Source organism: Xenopus tropicalis, chromosome 4, assembly GCF_000004195.4.
Source record: "Xenopus tropicalis strain Nigerian chromosome 4, UCB_Xtro_10.0, whole genome shotgun sequence".
Taxonomy (NCBI): domain Eukaryota; kingdom Metazoa; phylum Chordata; class Amphibia; order Anura; family Pipidae; genus Xenopus; species Xenopus tropicalis.
The window spans coordinates 123,843,793-123,855,313 of record NC_030680.2 but is presented as its reverse complement, the minus strand read 5'-3'; the positions used below and the strand labels follow the sequence as shown (position 1 = coordinate 123,855,313).

The window sequence follows — 11,521 nt, the reverse complement described above, 5'->3', positions numbered from 1 at the left end:
GGTTGCAATCAGCCAAACTGCCAGACCTAATCTATTACTGGATGCCAGCTGTCCCTCCCTTTTCTACAAAAACCCAGCCCCTATATAAATATATATATACATTTAGACCCATTATATTATCTCAACTGTGTGCATTGAATGCTGTCAGCTACGTGTGTTTAGCAGGGGCAGTTCTTAGTATTGTCTATGGTAGGGTATTTTCTGGCATTTAGTAGCCGTGAAAAAGTAGCTGCTACTAGTAGCTCCATGTGTCTTCATCCTTAGGGCTGTGACAGACGCTGAGATTAATCGCTCGTAACAAATCTCCCTTGTCGCGGGCGACTAATCTCCCCGAAATGCCATCCCACCGGCGAGAATGTAAATCACTGGTGGGATGGCATACGCGGCGCGGGCGATTTGCCAAAGTCGCAGAAGTTTCCTCTCAAGGCAACTTTGGTGACTTTGGCAAATCGCCGTGCAGCATATGCCATGCCATTGACTAATCTCCCCATGTGCAACAGCCCTTATGTGTTGCTGAACTGCAACTTCCACAACCCCATACTGAGAATCACAGGCTAATGTCAGACTTAGGGGCAGATTTATTAAATCGAATGGGAAAAATTCGGATTGGAAACGAAAATTTCTGAAGATCGCAAATATCACGAAAATGCTTATAAAAAAAATTGTATCCGAAAGTCACAAAATTTTCGTACCGAACGATTGTAAACAGAATTCTGGAGATCTGCTGAATAGACATTCCTAAGCTGTATACTTTAAATGCTATTACATTGTTCATTTATCTATGATCTTTCCTTAAATAGGCCACTGTAATGTTGGGGGTTAAATGGCCTCTCTTCCCTGTCCTGAAACAAGCTATTGAGACAGTATAACATACACATGGAGCTTCCAGATTTTTTAGAAAGAATAGAGAAACAAGCAGCATATTTAGGGTTACAAGTCAAAGGTGCCAAAGGATTGTGCTATTGGCCAGTTCATCCCTCTGGCCCCAGGTGAGCAGTGTTGCTAATTGAATATAATGAGAAGCAGATGAGACGCACAGGGCTGAATGAAAGTGCTGTGAGTTCCTGTCAGAGAGACTTCAGGCTGAACAAATAATTATGGCTCTGTTTAATGTGCTGGGTGAGTTGTGGTTTTAATTATAAGTCTATGAGAGAATGGTTAAATATTCTCTTGCTCTGTAACACATGTAGGGTCAGCTCTGGTTATGACACTAGGGAGCCTACAGTGGTGTCTATAGGATCTGATCTCTTTCCACTGTATAGGGGACAACATCCAGCTGCCTGACCTCCCCATTAATAAAGGGAACTGCAGATTTCTTGGCTACTTTTAATCAGTATTCTATAACAAGCAATGCTTTCTGGATATTGGATGGCATAGCAAGGTGTATGCCATCCCACTGGCGATCTACATTCTTGCTGGTGGGATGGAATTGCGGGGGTATTAGTCGCCTGTGGCAATGAAGATTTGTCTCAGGGCGACTAATCTCCCCGTCTGCCACTGCCCTTAATATTAACAGCAATGTGTTTATTTATCTGAAAGCTGCAACTGTGTTTTTGGGACACAATCCTCAAACTTCTGTGTCTGTAGTCTGTATGCAGACTAGAGAGATACTGAAAAGGTCATAATGTTTTGGAAACTTTAATCTGCTCTTGTTTTTGTGTGCTTCCTGCCCATGTCTCTTTACCTCAAATAATTGCAATAACTCCTCAAAAAAACAGACCACTGTGGTTTTAAAGTACTTAATGTGAATTGTTGTTGGCTTTTTGGGGTTAGGGCTATTCTGCTGCTTATATAGGCCAGAAGCACATAGAGGTAAAGTGGTATTTCATGACTGGCTGGTCACCCACAACAACCCATCAAATAATTGCTTTTAAATGTTACAAGGTGTTGCTCTGGCTGTTGCAGGTTACTATACCTGGTGCAGTTTGTAATGAGTTGATGTAATTGTTTACATATCCATATTTATATTTCCCAGCAATGTTCTAGTTTGGTGTTTAGAAGTTATGTTACTAGAGTCCAATTTACCCTAGCAACCAGACAGTGGTTTAAATGAGAGGCAGGAATAGGAGAGGGCATGAATTAACTGATAAGCAATAAAAAGTAATTGTAAAACTGTAGCCTCAGACCAATGGCATTTTAGTTATGGGGATCAGTGACCCTCAGGAAGGCAAGTAATCCAAAAAACAAAGATTTATAAACTTTTTTTTGTTTGGACTTTGTACTACAGATTCTGTCTAAAAATACATAATGTTGCAGAAGGATACAAAATGCCCCAACCTTCCCCCCCCCCCGCCAATATGTGCGTGACGTATGTCTGCCACATCGAGAGTCATTGTTTCCTTGTTCCACACATTCTACATGCTCAAGTACTCGCAACTAGTTTGTTAGGTGCTTGTCAGGGGACGTAGGGCAAAGGGACATGGAAACTGATTTCTGCAGGCAGCTGTTTCACTAAAAATGCATGGTTTCCTGCCCAACAAGACACTGCAAAATAATTACTGTTGACAAGACAGTGTTATAATTGGTGGTCTTTTATTTTGAATATAATTAGAAGTAACACTTTAACCAACCATTTTGTTATAGCCCTTTGGGTTCTTAGGGTGCATCTCTTTACAAGCCTTGGGTACTCCAATTGTGTGGCTAAAACTGCCAGAGAAGTCTTATTAAAATGTATACTTTGCTTTCTGTTCTTCCTAGGTTCTGTGTTCCAGGTGCCAGAGACTCGAGCGCAGAATGTCTCCATTTATTATTCTCCAAAGGAAAGCTTCAAGGGCAGGCTCCTGAGGAGAAAGCTCAGCAAGTCTGATATTGGTTCTCCCAGCAATTTTAAGTGAGTTGCCTCTAATATTCATGGTCCAAACTCTGTTTTTCCTTTTATAGGTTTGAGAGTAACAAGGCTGTCTGAGCAATATAAGAGAATTTCCCATTCTAAAGAAATAATTGCAATAAACCAGTTTGGAAGGTTGGGGACCCCTGGTTTAGATAATAGGTCCCATACCTGTATATAAAGGAACAATAACCAGGAAAAAAGACACAGGTTGCATAGTAGATAACGGATAAGCTCTGTAGAATACAGTGATGTTTTATCTGTTATCTTTTTCCAGCTTGAATGGCTGCCCCCATGGCTACACAGCAGGGTATTTATATAAACTATAGTAGGGTTTCTGAAGCAAGTGCAAAACTTTTACCAGTGCAGTGCCATGTTACCAGCGTCTTCGTAAATTGTGTGTATGACTCTGGACTGAGTGCATGCATGTTGGGGAAGGAAATGTTACTTTTTATCCTATTGCACATGGGCACAGAGAATATTGGCCACTTGGGATCACTAGGAGATAGAACATGACAATGCTGCTATCCTACAGGAGTACCCCATTCCAGAACAGCTGCAGAGAAAAGTCCCACAGTGATTATAAATGAACAAATTGGTTAAACCCAGTTTTTTTTTTTTTTTTTTTTTTTTTGGTTGCAACTGATTGTAAAGCTTAATTTGGGTCCCCTATGAAAAGTTAAAGCGATACTGTCTTGATTTATGAGATACTTTGTATTTCTAAATTTCACTGTTTACAAAGCAAATAATTCACTCTACCATTTAAAATTGTATTCTTGAACCTGTGTGTGTTCTTTATAGTTGTAATATTGGTGTGTAGGCGCCATCACAGTGCATTGTGTCTGAGCTTTCAGAAGGAGCCAGCGCTACACATTAGAACTGCTTTCAGGTAACCAATTGTTTCTCCTATTACCATGTAACTGGAGTCCCAAGCCGGACTTGGATTTCTTACTATTGAGTGCAGTTCTGATATCTACTGGGAGCTGCTATCTTGCTCCCTTCCCATTGTTCTGCTGATCGGCTGCTGGGAGGGGGGGTGATATTACTCCAACTTGCAGCGCAGCAGTAAAGTGTGAATGAAGTTTATCAGAGCACAAGTCACATGGTTGTAGTTCACTGGGAAATTAAGAATATAGCTAGCCCCATGTGAAACTTCAAGATGAAATATAAAAAAAAAAAGTTTTTGAAAAAACTGATTTCAATGCAGGATTCTGCTGTGTTTTGACAGTATTCCTTTAAGAAAACCTGTCTAGATAAGTACTGATGCAGTGTTTCATACTATCCCAAAGTAGTTCCAGACCCCGTGTTTTACTTCATGCTGCAACGTATGTGGAAGGGAGCCTCCCATTCTGGAGAGAGCACAATGTATGACACACTGCAGGGGTGCATATATATTTTGCAGATGGCTTTGTCCTTCTCTAAGCTGTCTTTATACATTTACTCAAAAATGGAAAGCATGTTTCAAGGTAAGGTCTCAACCGTTCTTTATGCTACTAATACCTCCAGTACTGCCCAATATTTCCTCACAATTTTACTGTATTGCTTTTTTTTTTTCAGTATATGGCAACCTAGCAACAGTGTCATATATTGCTGATCATATTCCTTTTGCCATTTTTCTAGACACCTGGCCCATGTGGGATGGCCTTCTGGGACCAATTTGGATGTAAGTTATCTCTTTGAATTTACGCACAGTCTAAAAGCCAGTGTATGAGTCTTTTGTTCTCCTGGAAACCAAGCTTTGAAATGGATTAGGGTACAAGTTGGTGTGAACACTTTGTCTCCTAGATATTCATTCAACTATGGATGAATGGCTGATTAGGCAAAGTTTTTAAATAAAACCTATCTAACTTTGGGCCCCCATAGCTCACAATAGGGCTAACCTCAAAGAATCCATGAACTGAGTATTAGTTTAAAGGAGAAGGAAAGTAATTTGGGCATTTTACTGCTGATGCACCACATTTATTCTGAGTTAAAGAGCCCTAAAAGTTTTCTCCGTTTGCTTAAGATGGCAGCTGCTATTTTAAATAGCTTCATGTTTGCAGTATAGCTCAGATCACACATTTCTAAGGGAGGGGGAGGGAGTTCTTGGCATTCTTATCGGAGGGGGGAGCAGGAGAGAGGAGACAACTGCGCAGACTCTGGCCAGGGGGATTAAGGATTTTTCTGAGAGGAAGTCAGACACTCAAACATCATGTTTCCAAAAGAGACCAAAAATCCTGTTTTTCTTTTGATAGAGAACTCGGTGCAGCATTACTGTAAGTGCTTATGGTTGTATTTACATAGACCTTTCTGATAAAGCTTACTTAGTATTTACCTTTCCTTCTCCTTTAATAAAAACACTGCTGTAACAGGTGCTTGTTTCTCCTTTTTAAACTGTCCTAGGAAAGAACTGATGCAGACTTGAAGAAGCTGTTTAAGCTGGCAGGGATAAAAGAGGAGCATCTGAAAGACCAGGAGATGTCCCGCAAGATATTTGCAGTTATAGAGAAGAAGGGTGGCATGGAAGCTGTGAGGAAGGAAACTCTTAGGATGGGTATGTTCATGTGCTGAATCAATGTAATTATTAATGACTTGCTAGTCATTACTGAAACTTTGGGTTACCACTAAATTGCTCTTTATTTTTCTTTGAACCCTAAAGTGCTGTATTTTGGTGGTGGCAAGAAATATGCAGTGACAAATTTTTTTTTTTTTTTCCTTTTGCCACCCTAGCCCAGAGGGAAATGCCAGATTCTCGCTATAAATACCGCTCCCGGTCATCTACCAACCAGACTCCACCCAAGAGACAGAATAGCTTTCCTGTTACCTCTCACCATGCAGCTAAAATACCAGTTACTACATTGCCTTCATCTCCATTTAGTTACATTGCTTCTCTCCATAGAATGCCATCTGCTCAACCATCTCCTCTCGGCGATTTCCCATCACTGAGTCCCATACCTTCTCCCCCTCTGCTGTTAGGTGATTTCTCTCCTGTACCTACTCCAGCTCAAAACAAAATCTCTCCCCAAACAAGCATTGAAATAAAAACTTCCCTAACTGATGTATCGGCTCGCCCAGCTATTCCTCCTCGGCCACCTACTCTACTTTCTGCTAAAGATTCTCCCTTAATTCCTCTGCCTCTACCTTCTCTCCCTGCCTCTGTCCATAAATCTTCTTCTGAGTTGTCTTTTCCATGTCAGCCCCAGTCTCCAGCATCATGCCAACACAATGACATACAACATGCTAGTGTGCCCCCACCTCCACCCCCTATTCCTCCTTTTTTGAAGAAAGAGTCTCCTGAAAAAGCGTGCCTGGTCCTTCCATCTTGTCCTGTCGAGGAACTACACAACTCCCCATTAAAGTGCATGATGCAGACTGAGAAAGAAATACATAGAGGAAAAGAGAAGCTAAGGGATCCATCTCTCTTCCTGGAGCAGATCAGACAGGGTGTACAGCTTAAATCTGTGAGTATTTGTCATGTGTCTGCATGCACAATTCTGTTGAACAGTACAGTATAATATGTTAGAGTTTTTTATAATTACTTTATAATCAGACTTACTATAGTTGCAAACATTAGGCCCTGGGACGATCTTCCTGTTCTCACATAGAAGGTACCACAGTATGGCACATTTGTCAGAACTGTGCCACTGCTGGCATTTTTGTTCCGTCCCCCAAGTTTTACTTGTGTAACCCCTATTTGGCTATAAAATAGTCAAACTCAGGCTAGTATAGTTGTTAGAGCATGGGGTACATGCGACTCTTACATAGGATGGGCCTTCGCTATATGGAAGAGACCTGCAGAGCCTTGGGGTGTAGTTTAACTAAAACTCCCTGTAGCTGTGTGCAGTGCAATTTAGCAAAGATGGATGCCAGAAGGTTCTTGCAGTTGAGCTATAGACGGGTTAGAGGCAAGTAGAAATGCAGGATTATACTCACAATTCAAATACAGATGGTAAATGATAATCGTACTCTGAGGACAGCAAGAGAGGATGCACACCGCTTTATCCCACCTCCTTTTAGAGTATGGGCAGGGTAAATGCACCTGGTCAGCTTGGCAACCCCCTTTGGAAGCAGTCAGGATAGATAGCTCAGTCCTCGGGTTGATAACCTCTAGCTTTGAGAGTCCCACAGCCGACTGTGGATCAGGGTTTAGGTACTGCCTGTCTCCTATGTACTTCCAGTTACTTTCCTTGGTGGAGCCGAAACTGCTCTTGCTTGCTTCCTTCCCTCTCTCTCACTCTCCTAGAGAATGCTCTACAAGTGTAACTATCTAACAGGTCCTCATTCATGGGGTCCCTGTCCCCATCTTCTCTAGAGTATAGGATGATAACTCTAGGGCAATAAAGGCTTTACTGGGGCCTTGTCCTGCTCCCAGGCTCAGTGACCTGTTCCTGAGACAGAGGCAGCCAAAGAGGAAGCTACACCTCCTTGCTAAACACTATATTGGAGTGCAAGGGGTGTGATCAACCAAATAAACCAATAAGGTATAAGTGCAAAGCATAAATTAGATATATGGGTCTTTGCCCATCAATGATCCAAGATTGGTGCATGCATAGCCGACTGAAGTTGGATGTTTTACAATACTGCACATGAGCTGGTCCTGGGCCACTGAACTTGGTTACATAAGTGGCCCATGGGACTCTGTGTGCCATTTTTGTCTGACCTTCCTAGACGGTATCCGGGGCTTGTGTGCCTTTAGAGACCAGGAGAGCTGGTCCAGGGTATGAAGTTATTGACTATTTGGTGCCCCCCAATCAGTAGCAAAGTTCTGTTTAAGTTGGGATGGTCATTCTTTTGGGTTTAATGATTACGAAACTCCTCACAAATGGGTGGGTTTTTTTGTTTTTTTTTTTTTTCTTCATTCCCTGTAATGTCTTTGTATGCGGAACGTTGAGCAAGTGTTTTATTGTGTGGGTGCAGCTATAAATATTTGTTCGCTCTATTTTGCAATCTAAACTGGTGTGGGGAATATTGCCCTTTTTGTAAAGCTACCCCCAGCTTGATTGCATGAGGTTACTATTACTGTTTATATAGCACTGGAGTTGTTGGGTAGGGCAGCAATGCTTTGTGTATATTCCATCCATCATAGTGAGTATAAATAAGGAAGCCCATTCAATGAAAATCTTGGCATTATGTATGGTATATGTTCTTTATGGCAACACTTTCTGCCTTATAGATTTCACGGCCCTCAAAAATAGAATCTTCTCAGAACTCCACAATTGTGTCGGCACTAATGGACGTTATACAGAAAAGGCACAAAGCGCTGCATGGCTCTGGTGTGTAGGTATAGCTTGGCATTTGGCTTCCTTTGTCAAGTAACCAATACAGAAAAGGCTATTGTGTATTTGGGGGAGAGGGGGTGTTTGGTATTGTCAAGCATATCCATAAGAGCCACCATCAGGGGGGGAGAGGAGGTATCCTTGCACCAGGCCCCATGAAAATCAGCTTGGGAAGGGGGTCCGGCCGCATTGCCATAAGTTACATATAGGGGCACATTTACTAATCCACAAAAATCCAAAAAGCGTCCGAATGTGTTTTTTTTCGTAATGATTGTATTTTGCGACTTTTTAGCGAATTGTCGCAAATTTTTCGAGCGCTCAATACGAAAAAGTTGCGACAATTCGCAAAAGTCATAATGGCTATGCAAAAGTCGCGACAATTCACAAAAGCCATAATGGCTATGAAAAAGTCATGACAATTCACAAAATTTGTAATGGCTATGAAAACGGTGACGAAAAAATCACAAAAAATGTTAGTTTCCAATCCGATTTTTTTTTTTTTCCCATTCGGATTCGTGGATTAGTAAATCAGCCCCATAGTGTTATGTTAAACAATTTAAGTAACTTGCCTAGAATTTTAGGAAACTTTCATACAAGGAAACGAAATAGCAGAGAAGGGACAGACAGACAGACAGGCAAGCTCCAATTCTTTCCCCCCAATGAACTGACTGACTTATTAGCACATTTATTATTAATTTTAACTATTTATATAAACTGCTTATTATAGTGAAATATCAACTGTTTAATTTGGGAGCTATTTACTGAATATCGGCGTCTCCTATATGAAGTTTCAGCAGGGGAATGACTGGTTATTGGGGCCCCTATGCTTACACTTTACGTAACTTGTGCAAACCTTGCAGTACATTCAAAGGAAGTTAAAAAGACTGACTTATTAGCTCATTATTTTTACTATTTTTTTATGAATTACTACTGACTAGTTATTGGGGCCCTAAATCTATGCAGTTTACGTAACTTAACTCCATATCAAGCAATGACAGGGCAGAGCAGGGGCAGGTAGGTGGGAAGGGGTTAAACTAAAATGACCGTTAATGAACTGACCTTTTAATTATCACATTAATGAAACTCTTATTATAGAGTAAGATCAACTGTTTATTATGCACACAAGGGGCATGGCCAAAATGTTGGTACTGTACACTGCACCCCTACCCCCCTATATTCTGACCTGGCATTCTGGCTAGCCCAAGTGTTTTTAGCCATAGACATGCACACCCAATAGATGTACAAAATCAAGTCCTTCGTAACCCTGATTTATTCCCCAGCCCTGAATACTGTGTGCTGGCCCTAAGCCACCATTAGAACCCCATTTACTTGGGAACCTATCCAAGTATGACTCCTGGAGCTTCTATGACTTCTAGCAACTTTTTTTTTTTTATGTTGCAGTTCTTTGCTGCAGTTGTAGCCCTGACCAAAAAAATGAGTATAGTTCCTTATTACCGGTGTCTACTATAGGCTATGGATTATGTAATGCAGAAATGCCAACTTTTTAATCACTTTTTTTTTTTTTTTTTTTTTTTTTTTTTACAGATGATGAAACAGATGATGATGAATGGGAAGATTAGGAATTGAAACTTTTTTTGTGAACAATGTAAATGTGAAATAGCACTTGAGTACTGTTAATATTTTTTTTTTTTTTTTTTAAAAAAACTTAATGTCTATGTAAATAAAGATGCCATTTATTTTATTTATCTCTCTTATATAAATGGTTATATTTAATGCTCAGTTTCTCAAATCGTTATTGCCAGTTTGCAGCATGACTCTTAAGGCTCATGGTGTGAATGTGGCTATGCAGCTTGCCCTTAAATTAAATCTTTGTCACCAGAAAGTAAATATTTTGTGGCAAAAATCAAGCTAATACTAGTGGTAAATCACTGCATTGTTTGGAAAACACTGGAGAAGAATGCCTGTGTGGCATGGGCCTGGGGGTAACTGTTCCTATAGCAAACTCCATCAATGCGCCCATTTAGGAACTGTCGGAATATCACCAAATACTACACCAGTCACTCAGGCCTCCTTTTATTTCCACCTATCCTCATTGTTCTCAAATACTTGAGATAAATACGGAGATAAATGAAAGCCTCTACATCAATTCTACCTTAGACAGTCTATAGACCACTGTAGCCAATCAGAACGCCAAAAAGTTGTTTAGAATCGGTCACTCTATAGAAAATTAAGAGATCTTAAAAGTGAAGCACCTGTTTAAAAGGGTAATGGCACAGGGAGATGGTTGCCTGCAGTTAAATCTCTGCTGCTGCAGGCAGCAAATCTCCCTGAAGTGCTTTCCTACATGCAATAAAGTGAATCACTGGTGGTAAAGCAAATGCAGTGCTTTGTTTTCTAAAGCTTCCTGTGCAGGAAAGTGAAGCGCCATGTGTGCATTTCACTTTTACTGCCGGTAGGAAAGCATTTCAGGGAAACTTGTCTCCTGCAGTAGCAGAGATTTAACCTTGGGTGACAAATATCCGAATGTGCCATTACCATTAAGGAACGGTAACGCCAAAAAGGGTAATGCTGGTAAAAGATGTTTGTTTCAGACAGACTACTAATATCCGTGCTGGGCCAAGCTGGCCAGGTGCCCCAGACAACCTGGTTGGCTTGGGCCATCCACCAGCACAACTAGAAGATTTTGAGCATGGGGTAGGTTGTCGGTCTGCACTTATCTGCAGGCTGATAATCTGCCTTGTGTGCCCTTGCTGTTATGGCAATGGCACAGTTCTGTTTGTAGGGCACACTGAGCATGTGTGTGATCTCTGATACTCCTAATGAAATCCAACAGGGGTAGCTCCTGTTACAACTTTGAAGGCATGCTGGCATGGAGTTCAGAATTGGAATTCTAGCTATACTAATTTTAGGGGTTCCTTCCCCTTGAATCACATCACAGAAGCTTCCAAATTAAAGTACTTGATACTGTTTTGGGGTTTTGTTTTGTTTTTTCCCCTATACCTATAATGGCGACATGTGGCCACCTTATATCTCTACCTGCAATGCAGGCAAATAAATTATTGAATGAACTTTTCTAATCACGAACTCTGGTCTTCGTTTATTAAATAACCTTTTTAAGTCAGTGGTTTGAAACCACAGAGGTGTGTCTTAGGACAAAAACCTGAAATTTGTTATGATAAAGGGGGTGCAGGCTCACCCACACAATTGTTTGAATTAAATATTCTTCAACTGTAAATGTGGGTTTAAAATTAGATAAAATGCTTAAGTGGCAGGCCTGCACAAATGACCTACTCCTAATAAGTTTTAGTTTAATAGCTGTTCGCTATAGTGATAATGTATGTTGATCTTTCAGCAGTGGGGGTTCTTGTTTTACAAACCAGTTTCTCCCACTACAGATGTCTGACTTTTATTTATATAGTGCTCATAAATACACAGCACTTTCTTCATCATTCACATAAGTCCCTACTTAAATTGTGTA

General features: G+C 40.8%; 1 protein-coding gene across 1 annotated transcript; it reads left to right on the top strand.

Annotated features, from left to right (window-relative positions):
• Positions 1-1,013: 1,013 nt before the first annotated feature.
• Positions 1,014-9,729, top strand: wasll (neural Wiskott-Aldrich syndrome protein-like). The gene is made up of 7 exons (XM_002934239.5): positions 1,014-1,119; positions 2,698-2,830; positions 4,448-4,490; positions 5,210-5,360; positions 5,537-6,267; positions 7,980-8,079; positions 9,628-9,729. Exons 1-7 carry the CDS (start codon positions 1,098-1,100, stop codon positions 9,660-9,662), a joined length of 1,215 nt encoding a protein of 404 aa, XP_002934285.2. The 5' UTR covers positions 1,014-1,097; the 3' UTR covers positions 9,663-9,729.
• The last annotated feature ends 1,792 nt before the right edge of the window (positions 9,730-11,521 follow it).